We start from the raw sequence: 12,994 nt of genomic DNA on the forward strand, positions 1-12,994 counted from the left end.
TTTTTTTGAAACGTACAAACTCACGACTTGGTCCGTACATGTACTTTGCAATTGTGTTTACTCTACGCATTACAGGCAAAGTCTGCCTCGATTGACGTCACGAACAGCGCCCTCTCGGGTCGGGGTCTACTCTTAAATTTGTAAATAACATAAGAACTGATTTTTTAAAACCTTAGTTAACTGTTTATTCCAGTCCACTCATCAAAACACATATTAGTGACAAAAGCTTTATTTTGAAAAAATACCACTTCCAGGTGACTTTAAACCATTTCAACTGTGTTGCAAGTTTCACATCAACATGTAATATGATAGTCTTGTTCATTCATAATTACCACCAAATTATAATACAACTGCTTTTATTAGTTATCACAAAAGCCTGTGAAGCCTAGTGAAGTTTGGAATCATAGATCCATTGGTTTATGGCTACTTATTCCTTTTTTTAGTCCATTGCTGAGTGAAGAAGTTTGGGACCATAGATCCATTGGTTGTGTGCTACCTATTCCTTATTCAGTCTGTCACTCATTGAAAAAGTTTGGAACCAACTAGATCCATTGGTTCTTGGTTACTTATTCCTTATTCAGTCCATTGCTCATTGAAAAAGTTTAAAACCATAATTAGCTAGATCCATTTGTTACTTATTCCTTATTCAGTCCCTTATTCAACGAAGAAGTTTGGAACCATACTAACTAGATCCATGGTTTCTTGGTTGCTCATGCCTTATTTAGTCGGTTATTCACTAAAAAAGTTTAAAAAACCAAAAATGAATTCATTGGTTACTTATTCCTTATTCAGTCCATTACTAGCTGAAGAAGTTTGGAACCATATTAACTAGATCCATAGGTTCTTGGTTGCTCGTATCTCCCGATGAAACATTCCCTATGACTTCTGTCATCTCAGATGGATCTTCAAGTACAGTATCCTGAGCGCTGGCGTTGTGAGTGCGGATCATGTGTACTCGTAAATTACCTGAAACAAGAACATCAGAAACAATGTGTTATAAAAAACAAGAAAGATAGTGCGTCCTTTCTGATCTGGTGAAGATTTGTGTTTAAAATAGTATTTGCATTTGCTCATGCCAAATGCATACTATTTTTAACACATTAATCCTCAAACAAGACCAGCTCATTGCAAGTGCTATGAGGATATGTGAGGTGGACATGGCTTAGGGTAGCCCTACACAGAACTCTTCCTCTGTGATGTACACCAAACAGAAAAAAAGGAGAAAGGACGTCAGGGCTAGGCTTTGTGTTTCTGATCAGCAGAGTGTGGGTTCGAATCCCCCAGGCGTGACACCTGTGTCCTTAAGCAAGACACTTAAACATTGCTTCGTCCTTCGGATTGGACCTCAAGCCGCTGGTCCCATGTGCTGTGTATCGCATGCGAAAGAACCCAGTGCACTTATCAAAACCTGGGTTTGCCTCAGTGTTCCTGGCTGTGGCTGCTGTATGCCCCGTAGCACCTTGTAAACCCTTATAAGGTGCTAACTTATTGGGTTTTAGAATTCATCACTTCAATAACTTATCTTTCTATATAAATGTATATATACTAAGCGCCTTGAGTACCTTGTTGGTTGATACGTGCGCTATTTATTATATTCTTCCTCTTTTGTGTACGCAGAAAAGAAAAAATTAAAGAGAAAGGCTGCCAGGGCTAGGCTTAGAGTAGCATTGAGAGATTGTACGTACCTTTCTGTGTGAATGCCATATTACAGAATGGACAATGATGTGGTTTCTCTCCAGTGTGTCTCATCATGTGCATCTGCAGACTGTTCTTCTGATTGAAACCTTTGCCACATTGAGGACATTGGAATGGTCTCTCGCCTACATCAAAACAAAAATTCATTAGATTACTCTCGTTTTAAATTCTTAATCTGTTTTACAGGCCTCGAAACAGCCAACGGCACCCACAGCATTCTTAATCCGTTTTACATGCCATGCCTCGAAATAGCCAACGGCGCCCACAGCAATTGCCGTGGTGCCCTGTGATTTTGCTGATGTCCTGTGCAAGGTTCCAATACAAATTTAGGATTTCCTCATTGAAGTGTCCCTTACCAGAGGGAAAAATGCTGTGCCCCTTCAAGAACGAAATTATTCAAGGCCTGGTTTCAATCTTTTTGTTTGTTACTAATTGGGCCTTTCCTTAGAGACACTGGACACTATTGGTATTTGTCAAAGACCAGTCTTCTCGTTTGGTGTATATCGACCGCTCAATTATTGGTCGTCGAAGTTGCAAGATAACTATGAAAGAAAAAAACACCCTTGTCACACAAAGTTGTGTGCTTTCAGATGCTTGATTTTGAGACCTCAAAATCTAATTCTGAGGTCTCAAAATCAAATTCGTGGAAAATTATTTCTTTCTCAAAAACTACATCACTTCAGAGGGAGCCGTTTCTCACAAAGTTGTATACTATCAACCTCTCCCCATTACTCGTTACCAAGAAAGGTCTTACCAATAGTGTCCACTGCCTTTAAATTTTATTTTACTTTGGAATTATATGGATGATGCAAGACAAAGTAGAAAGATTTGTATGGAGTACACGGGGGCTGACCTACATGTACACATGTACAAAGTTTCCCATCGACTTTAAGATCTTTCAATGGAATTGCCCTTTCAACATGTCCAAAGATGAAGATCTTTCATTCAATGGAAGTGCCCTTAGCAAAATGAAAATGGCCTTGCCCTTTCAACATGTTCAAAGATGAAATTCCAGGCCCGACATCATGATGATATTGAATGTACTTTATTATAATCTGATATGTCCTTCTAAGGTGCTACATAAATGGGTCTCAGAACTCACCACAGCAATCTTTCTGAAAGTTTGTATAATATACTCAGCGCCTTGAGTACCTTGTTTGGTAGATGCGTGCTCTATATATAAGACTTTGATATTATTATTATTAATTACCTGTGTGTATTCTAACATGCCGATCCAGCTGACTCTGTTTATTGAATGCCTTCCCACATGTGTCGCATTTGAGAGCGTGAACCCGAGACCCTCTTTGTGCTGAAGCTTTAGGCAGGTGGGTTGCTTCATGTTCCTTAAGGTGGCTCTGGCGTTTGAAGGCCTTGTTGCAGATGGAGCAGACAAAGGGTCGAAGGTCACCATGGGCATCACTCTGATGTGTGCGGAGATGGTTCATGGAGGTGAACACCTGAACAAAGAAACAGTTTAGAAGTAAAATTTAATTTTCTAAAAAATATTTATTTTTTAAATGTAATGTGAATCCTTGGGATGGGAGAGGTGCTATATAAATGTTGATCAACAATAATAATCATAAGAAGAATTTGGTTGTTTAGCGTTCGAGAAAGACTCTGCTAGGGTTATAACTGTCAGCCTATCAATTTTTTTTCGAAACGAAAAGATTACTGCAAAAACCAAAAAAGTTACTCTCCTCTTAGTTAATATGAAACCAAAAGTGTCTGAAAAAAAAAAACAATCGGGATTTAACTCAGTCAATTTTCACGCTTTTCTTACGCCAGTGTTTAAGTCTGTTTATCTGTGCTCAACACCTTTTCCAAAACAAACCCCCAAAATTATACACCTAAAAAAAAACCAAGAAATCACAGGAATAGACCTCTTGCAAAAAGGGACCCGAGGTCACTCACGCGCACATTTGTATTTACAAAGAACATCTATCGACCAAAGATTTGTCTCCTTTGGCCTCAGTGAGGGCACTTTTTGAGAGTGTGACCAGGGGTGGATTTCACAAAGGTAGTCCTAACTTGGGACTAGTCCTAGGCAATGCAAAGAGATAGGACCAGTCCTAAGTTAGGATGAGTTACTGGTCCTAACTTAGAACCAGTCCTATCTCTTAGCATTGCCTAGGACTAGTCCTAAGTTAGGACTACCTTTGTGAAATCCACTCCAGGGCTGATACTTCACGGAGGCAACGGAGGCAATTGCCTCCATGCCTCTTGTCAAATACCTTGGTGCCCTTGCCCTTTCAAAAACGAAGCATACAGGCCTGTGGGACATCATATGCAAGGGGTCTATGCAAAATGTTTAAAACTTGCAAAAGTGATCAATTCCAAAGACTGTTTCTCACCTGTGTGCAATTTTCAGCTGAGCATGTGTAGAGGGAACCAATAGATGCAGCTGCCTCGGCAACGGATAGAGTAGCTTGTTTGGACTGGGCAGAAAGTCCTACACCACCGTCCGATGTCATCGCTTTACCGGCTGCATCCTGATCCGGCTCTTGATAAATGTTGACTTTTAAGACATCGACAGTATTTGGGTTTGAGGTTGCCGTTACTCCTAATGCTTGATTCAGAGCTGTTGCCGTTGCCTCTAAAGCTTGGTTCAACGTTTGATTGGACGCACCTGTCATGCCTCCCATTCCGGACTGTAACACTAGGTTCTGTGAGAGATTCAGCGTCTCCCCGCCGAGGGTTAGTTGAAATGTTTGTTGATCCACAGCTGGGTTATTGGCGAGAGTTGAATCGCCGAGGTTGATCGTTCTCTTGTCCTGTACACTCTGCAACATCTCATTAATAATCGGATCGGTCTGAGAGTTGATGACCGAGGGTTGTTGAGTAGTTACCATTGAGGTGATCGGGGCTGACGTGTGATCCAATGTCGCTAGACTAGTCTGAGGTTGCTTCTGAGTTGTCATCTGTTGGACAGGTTGCGACAGGTCTTCAGGTAAAGCTCCCGCTACGCTGGTCACAGTGCTGAGATTTAGAGCTTGAGGTATCGATACACTTGACATAGTTGGGGTCATCAGGATACTGGACGTTGAAGGTTGCATTGAGTTTGAACTGAGAGCCGTGGTTAGGATGGGCAGATCCTGTGGTTGGGTAGGAGTAATCAATGCAGGGTCCAGGGTTACTGATGTAGCTTCATTTGTATCACTCACTATGGGTGGGTTATCAACCTGCTGTAGGAGATTAGAGTCTATACGCACGAGAAGGTTAGACTGCTGTGGATCAGTTCCTTGTGAGAAGACGGACTGAGGGAGAGTTTGTTCAGGGGCAGCTGTTCCCATTACCTGATCGCCCTGGGGCAACTGCAATCCTATCTGCCCCAGATTCAAGTCTCCGGTCTGTAGCATGATGGGGTTCAAGCTTCCGTGTTGGAGTTGTTGGAGTAGACTCGGATCGATCTGAACAGTGATGCTCTGATCGATTCCATGAAGTTGTAGACTCTGACCGAGATTCGTGGCGGTGAGCTGCAGTTGCAGACCTTCTAACCCCTGTAGGACCGTAGCTCCGATTGCGTTATCTCCAAATGACAGAGCTTCATTGCCGGCTACTGTTATTGGCAGCACTTGAGGCTGGCTCACAAACGCCTGTTGCTGCTGTTGTATCATTGGTTCAGTCTCTTCTATACCGGTATTAACGACTGCGTTACTGCTGTCGGCTATATTGTATTGCTGAATGGCGTTCGTTGTTGCAGATCTTTGAACAGTCTTGCTTACTCTCTTGGTCTGGATAGGTTTGAAGTGGGCCATAATATGCATCTTCCTCGATCCCGATGTCCTGAAACGTTCGTCACAGTGTGGGCACTTGAACGGTCTTGAGCCTGTATGAAGACGCATGTGGACTTTAAGACTCCCCTTTGTAGCGAAGACGGTGTTACAGATATGACACGTTACACTCTTTCCTCCCCGATGCGTTCGCATGTGGCAATCAAGGGTCGATTTGACAGTGAAGGTTTTGCAGCATTCGTCGCATTTGAAAGGTCTCTCGCCAGTGTGAGTACGAATGTGTCTCACCAGATCACTGGGCTTCTTGAAACTCTTAGGACAATGCTCACATTTATGCGCAAACTTCGGTCCCTTCTCCAAGAGCTCGTTCTTGTCCTGAATCTCACTGATGCGATCTTTCTCCAAGACTTCTTGAATGAGGACCTTCTCAGAAACACTGGCGTTACGAGGAGGTAAACTCTTGCTCAGTTCCTTGGTCTGTTCCTCAGTGAAGACCACCACATTCCTCGGTCGGCGCCCGTCGACACCCTGCCCGCGCTCAGCTTCCTCATGGACAGACCTGACATGGCGTTTCAGGTGAATAGCTGTTCGGAAGGATTCCCCGCAGTTTGAGCAGTCGTACGGACGGACATCACTGTGGATGGTCATATGTCTGGTGAGAGATCCATTCGTTGTGAAAGTCGTGTTACAAACGTCACAGTTGTAGGCTTTGATTCCAGTGTGTGTCCTCTGATGAGACTTCAGCACCCCAGATGATACAAACGACCGCCCGCACTGAATACAGGCGTAAGGTTTCTCACCCGTGTGGGATCGTATATGCTGCTTCAAATGGCTAGATTTCTTGAATGCTTTATTACAATAACCACATCTGTATGTCCGCTTCACATCCTCCATTCCTGCACGCAGCATTCGCATCCGTTGGTTCACCGTCTGTGGAGGCGGTTGTTCCGGTTGACTTACATTTATAACAGTCGGCTGGAATATTCCTGATTGGCCAGTAATGGCCTCCAACTGCTGCTGAATCTGCTGAGTCTGTAGACTTATCTGTTGTTCTTGGGTCAATCCTGAGTGGTGACTATTGGCCAAGGTGGCCAGTTGTTGTGTAAGCATGAACGTCTGACCATTAATCGTTGCATGAGTGAGAGTATCATGCGCTGCTAGGGCATCCAGATTGGACTGGGTGAGTGTATTCTGTGCAAGGGCTTGCGAGGCTAGGTTAGCCTCTCCGGATTCCAGATTAGCTTGTCTCAGAACCTCGTGAGTCTGGTTGTTCAGCTGGCCCAGTAATGATGCTTGGTTCTGGGCGGCGCTAACAGCAGCCAGTTGGTCTACAATACTCTGCTGAGACGTAGGTTGAGGTTGTATCTGTGCCTGTTGATTATCCCCACTCTGTCCCGAACCTTCAGCTGACGACACCTGCTCAAGAGCTTGCAGACCTAACTCACGTCGATGTGTCTTCATGTGCTTCTTACAATTAACAGACGTCTTGAATGTCTTCTGACAATAAGGACACATAAATGGCCGGACCTCGCTGTGAGTAGACATATGACGCTTCAGGCTGCCGTTGGTCGTGAAGGTAGTGGTACAAATCAAACACTTGTATGATTTAATCCCAGAATGGGTGCGACTGTGTGACTTCAAGACGCCAGTTGACACAAACGACTTGCCGCATTGAAGACATCTAAATGGTTTCTCTCCGGTGTGCGAGCGGACATGCTGTTTTAAATGACTAGACTTCTTGAAGCTCTTAGCGCAGTAGCCGCATTTGTATGGTCGATCAATACTACTGACTCCATGGTGGATAGTATTACCAATGTATTCGTTGTTATACATTGCACTGTTTCTTGGGAGCTGTTGAATAAGACCAGTGTCTGTAATCAGTATGGGTTCCTGAAGCTGAACATCGGGCAGCTCTATCTCTGGTCTGGGAGGTTTAGTAGGTCGCTGTCGGTTTGGTTTTAATCTCCGAAGAGAATTCTCTTTGAAATGGGAGGATATGTGCGTCTTGCGATGTCCGGTCGTACGGAACTTCTTATCGCAGTGAGGGCATTCAAACGGTTTGGCTCCGGTATGCAAACGAAGATGAACTTTTAAACTTCCGTGCGTGGAGAACAATTTGTTGCAGACGTGGCATTTGTACTCTTTCACGCCTGTGTGTGTTTTTAGATGCGCCGTCATTGTGCTCTTGACTGTGAAACTACGGAAACACTGAGTACACTTGAAAGGTCTCTCTCTTGTATGGATCCTTATATGCCTCGCAAGATCGCTGGGTTTCTTAAAGGTCTTACTACAATATTTACACGAATGGAGCCTCCCACATCTTAAGCGCAGACTCTTCTGCTTTTGAAGTAGTTCCGCTACTGCTGCACGGTTGGCTATCGCGGGTGAATCCGTCGTTCCCTCCTGACCGGGCTGTTTATCGTTTGAAAGTCCAGAATTCTCAAGAGCTTGCTGTAAGATATCAGAATTGATGTTACAAGTTGCTCCCATAGCCAGCTGTTGGATCTGTTGATGGGCGTAGGAGTGCTCCTCCGAATGCTCAGAGATTTCAAGCAGCTGCTGGATGACGTCACTGACCATACTCGATGACAACATAGTGCCGTCAAGCTGTAGAGTTGCTGTTCCCGTCCCCAAGGTTGTCGTAGGTGCCTCTTCTTCTTTATCCTCACTGCTAACTAATCCTCCATGTACGCGAGTTATATGAGCGTTGAGACTTCCGAGTTTACGATACGAACAGGTGCATGACTCACAGGGATACATAGCAACCTCCTTATTGACTTCGTGGACGCGAGCTATATGCGCACGTAGATTGCCCTTTTGAGAGAAAACAGACGGACAGAAGTCGCATTTATGCGGTTTATCGCCGGTGTGTTTCGTCATGTGGATTTGCAAGGAGCCTTTCTGGTTGAATGCCTTATTGCAAACGTCACACTGGAAGGGCCGCTCTCCTGAAGGGGGAAAATCAAACATTCAAAAGAAAATTTCAACTCTGATTTTAACAAGAAAGACATTTAAGACTACACCTTATTTTATGAGCCTTAACACAAAATATTGACCTTGATCAGTCAATAATCTGTGAGCTTAAAGACCTTTCTCATACCACTTAAGAACCAGTAAGATCTTCATTTTTATTTAAAAATCTTTATATTTTTGTCCTACATTTTGCTTCATCACATTCATACACTATTCTTTTGTGAAGTTCAGAGGTATGGTCAACAAGAGCATGTGGCTCTCCATTTGTATGAACTTGGATCTGCCAAATGAGGAATTAATCTAATCTAACAACAATATGTAGCCATAAGTAAGGAAACCCCCTCATTTGTAGAAGTCACCTTTCACTCTTAATCTGGGTTACACTTTTTACATAGACTTTTCTTTATTCATTGTGACTCAATGACATAGTTGTAACAGACGATAGCTCTCTATAAGGACTGCATTCATCTACTTGTTTCTTATTTTGTCATTTTTACAAAACAAATGTACTATTTCCAGTATCATGCAATACAGAATTTAACCTTTTAGATAGTAAATAAAGATCTTTTATAAAACTTTAGCAGGTATGCTTTCCTGATTAAAGAGAAAATTGTTTTAGATTTAATACCTGTATGGATGCGCATATGACGGACTAGCTGGCTCGGTTTCTTGAACGTCTTGAAACAGAATTCACATTCTTGCCTGAACAGACTACGATCCAAACTACGTTTCACTGGCAACTGATCACCAGTAACCTTGGTCCTGTTTAATCAACAAACAAGGAAAAGGAAAATTGTCATTGACTACCATGTCACGTGTACAATTTCCGACAGGCATCCTTCTCCTTTCTGCTTAGCAGACAGTTGCTATTAAGCAATATGTTCTGCTTAATTAAAAGCATTTCTATGAAATTGGGCCCTGGTCTTCACTGCCTGGTAAATGGCCTTGGTTTGTGGCTGGCCACTGTAGAAGACCCCCACCTTCAGCTCGGTCCATTTAAAATGGTCCTTACCATGTAGTGCAGACTACTGCGAAACGCGCGAAAACAGGATGGCTTTAAGTGTTAAAAAAAAGAGAGAAATGTAAAAAAAAAAGAAAAAAAAAAAGAGAAATCACATCCCTGTTAAATGTCAAGATTCTTTATTTCCATACCTTGTCTTCTGGTGTGTCTTCATATGTTCTTTAAGGAGGTAGCCCATGTTGAACTCCCTTGTGCATAACTTACAGGGGTAGACAGCGGATCCAGCGGCTTCTTCCCTATGCTCAGATAGATGTTTATCAAGCTGGCTCTGTCAAACCAAGTCAAAATAAAATCAAGTTAAAGAACACAATAATCAATACAGGGTTTGCTCAAATGTTTTTATCACTGGCCAGCGGGAGTAGGTAGTTTTGTCAGTTCATTCACTAGATTGTCAGCTTTTTCACTGGTAGGCCTGGTTGGTAGTTTTGTCAGTTCGTTCACTAGATTGTCAGCTTTTTCACTTGTAGGCCTTGAACTTTGCTCTTAAAGGGGAAAAACAATTTTCCTCAGAGCATTTCTATGAGGAAAATGCAGGCCTGGAATTTCAAACTTAAAAGGGCAAGGCGACTTTCATTTTGCAAGAGGGCACTTCCATTGAAGACTTTAAAGTAGCCTATGGGGAAATTTGAAGGGGCAAAGAAGGCCATGGCCTCCGTGCCCAGGTCGAAATTCCAGTTGAACCTAGTTAAACTGGGTTTAACTGGAACTAGTTGAAACCAGTTGATAAACTAGTTAAACACAGTTAAAACCAGTTGGTCTAATATGGAAAATGGACAGAGACCAACTGGTTTATAATTTCAACCTAGTTGAACACAGTTAAACCTAGTCCAAACCAGTTGGTTAATATGGAAAATGGACGAGTTTGATCACTATCCAGTTGAACAAGTTGACCCCAGTTAACTAGGTTCAACTGGAATTTTGACCTGGGTGGCTTCAGTGTAATTTTTGGCATGAAATGTAAATTTAAGTTTGCTTTTTATAAATGCAAGCACTCTCTGATCATTAACTTTTTCTTTCAGTTTAAAGCTATAGTCTTACCTGAAGGCTAAACTCGTCCCCACACTCTGCACACATTAGATTCTCTTCTTTCTCGTGGAGCATAATATGCGCTTTAAGACTCGCTATACGCGAGAAGGTTTTATGGCAGTCGGGACACTGTGGTTTCTCTGTAGTATGCGTCGATTTATGCAACATCAAGTTATACTCCAAGTTGAACGATGCTGTGCATTTATCACAACGATGTGGTTTGTCGCTTTCATGGTTACGCTCATGTCGCTTGAGTTGATTCCATCTGTTGAATTCCTGGGAGCAAGTTGGTACCCCGCACTGGTAGGGACCAGCACTGGGACTTTTAGGTGCAATGTTCTCATCGACCTCTCCTCCTAAAATTGAAAATAAGTTTGATTTGATTATTGGTGAAAATTAGACCACATGTATTGTTTACTTGACTGACAAAAAACATTGATTCTGATCCGAAAGTTGTTCACTTTGTCATGGTTTTTCAAAAGCCAATTTTTAAAGACCATTTCCTTTAAACAACAGTTGCATTTTTTTTATTTTTTTATTTTATTTTTTATTATACTTTAATTTGAGTTAAAAAACTAAAATTAAAAACATGTGGTTAAAAAAAGAACATGCAAAAACAAAACATGCACTCAATCACAAACTGTGAGTTAGGAATGCAATTAAAAAACAAAATTAACAATAACAATAAAACATACATAAAAAATGATAAACAAATACTAGGGCCTACGTACTAGTTACTATTAAAATCAGAACATTTTGCTTAACTTATTATTATATTAATTACAATTAGTTTAGGTAGGACTTTAGCTTCTGTTTTTATATTAAAATAAAAAATTAATGACTCATCCTCATCATGAGATCACACTGTAGTGACTATTCATGTCAACTGTTAATGTAAGGCTATGGTTTTGTTTAACATTGAACATCCACTGCATGCAGCAGTCAGATTTTTCAGACAAAAGAAAAAGTTTGAAATTTTTAATTTTAATAAACAGTACATGTCATTACCACGCACATGAGGAGATACATGGGTAATAAAACAGAGTGATTCAACGCATTTCAATGTTGCCAAACACACCGCATCATCATCATCATACGGCGGCGGCTGCAGCAGAAAATAAAAAACTTCTTAATAAACTGCATACATACTCTATGCAAACCAGCAATAACCGCCATCTTGAACAACGACAACTTCATTCCAAGATTTCACAAAATCTCAATTTAACAAGGTTTATTTTCGACTTGAAACCGCACAATTTATAACGAAATTGAGAAATGAAATGTCGACTGCAATCGGCGAAGCATCCAACATCAACTTTTGGACATCTCACCGTCGCAAGAATATCTCAAAAAATCGTGATTGAACGTAAAGAGTGCGTATCGTTCCGCAAAGATACTCGTCGTTTGCTGTAAATTCCGTAATGTATAATAAAAAAATTCTAATGGATGTACATGCACAATATGAAGTAGACACGCTGTACATGTTGTCCTCAAACAAAAATAAGGAACTACATCGCTGCAAGGGCCTAGATTTGTCAAAACTATCCCATTTTAAACACTCGTTTATCGCTATTTTATCCGTACTGTTTCAGCTTTGATATTTAATTGACTTACCCTCCTGCGTTTCTTGACGGACTCTAGGTTTAGGACCCCTAGGACGAGGCATTTCGAAGTGTTTTTTTCAAAAGCAAACACTCTCACAAATAATGGCGGTAGTCAAACGGCTGCTGCTTTTTTTGCACGGACGGATCATGACGTTGTTCCTGTAAATATCCCGGATGTACTAATGTTTTTTTTTTTTTTTTTTTGGGGGGGGGGGGGGCTTGCTGCTTAGCTGAGTTTTTGAAACTATTTTAGTGTTGGTTAGGCCCTAATTGTTTTTATAATTTGTTTGCTGTTCTTTGTTTTGTTGACTGGAAACAAGTGAATCGAATAAAAGATAGGGTAATTCCGGGATTTGAAATATCCGAACTGCGATTTTAGGGAAACAAACCTAGACGAATTATTAACAGTTTTGGTCAGACCTTGGATGGTTTCTCAAAAAAAAAAAAAAAACTAAAATTACTGACTTTTGCATCTTTTTTTGGCAATACCACCAGTCATTCATTTGCGCGGGCAACACACTGGATATTGGACTTGAAGTCATTGGTCTATGGCGTGGTATATGTACGTAATTGAACGTCGTCTGTGCTCTGCTGTAACAAATGAGACAAATTGAAATACAAGCCTCTGACCACACTGTTACATTATTTTCAAACAGACAAATTGCCGAAATTTTATTATTATTATTATTATTTATTCGGCCAAGATTTCAACAAACAGTACAAGATACAATATTACCGTACTAAAGAACACTTTGAACACTGAATTATACTTATAAACAACTTTCACTTCAGTGAACACAATGACTAGATGGAATTTCATCACTTCATCAATTTAATTTTATTTAATTGATTATCTATTTGTTTCATTTGATCTGTTGTAAAATTGATTTACATATCTTTTAATTGTTTTAAAAATACAAGTTTCTTGTTTTTCTCATAATTAT

At 41.1% G+C, this 12,994-nt stretch overlaps 1 protein-coding gene across 2 annotated transcripts; it reads right to left on the minus strand.

Moving 5' to 3' along the window:
- Nucleotides 1-92: 92 nt before the first annotated feature.
- LOC139934859 (zinc finger protein 236-like) lies at nt 93-12,200 on the minus strand. 2 transcript variants are annotated; one of them, XM_071929271.1, is made up of 8 exons: nt 12,061-12,200; nt 10,459-10,802; nt 9,552-9,688; nt 9,028-9,161; nt 4,047-8,374; nt 2,906-3,152; nt 1,686-1,820; nt 93-966 (listed from the first exon to the last, which is right to left on the minus strand). In XM_071929271.1, exons 1-8 carry the CDS (start codon nt 12,110-12,112, stop codon nt 800-802), a joined length of 5,544 nt encoding a protein of 1,847 aa, XP_071785372.1. In that variant the 5' UTR covers nt 12,113-12,200; the 3' UTR covers nt 93-799. The 2 variants fall into 2 exon arrangements, with proteins under 2 accessions (XP_071785372.1, XP_071785373.1); XM_071929272.1 differs by lacking the exon at nt 12,061-12,200 and adding an exon at nt 11,596-11,735.
- Nucleotides 12,201-12,994: the final 794 nt, after the last annotated feature.

Source organism: Asterias amurensis, chromosome 3 (assembly GCF_032118995.1).
Source record: "Asterias amurensis chromosome 3, ASM3211899v1".
NCBI lineage: Eukaryota > Metazoa > Echinodermata > Asteroidea > Forcipulatida > Asteriidae > Asterias > Asterias amurensis.

What these genes read in the sequence shown, in the direction of transcription:
- LOC139934859 (XM_071929271.1), bottom strand. Translation starts at nt 12,112, where the DNA reads ATGCCTCGTCCTAGGGGTCCTAAACCTAGAGTCCGTCAAGAAACGCAG. An exon ending in TCATATGCGCATCCATACAG is followed by an intron (nt 8,375 to 9,027) that starts GTATTAAATCTA and finishes TTCCCCCTTCAG; the next exon opens with GAGAGCGGCCCTTCCAGTGT. An exon ending in TATGGCATTCACACAGAAAG is followed by an intron (nt 967 to 1,685) that starts GTACGTACAATC and finishes TTCTTGTTTCAG; the next exon opens with GTAATTTACGAGTACACATG.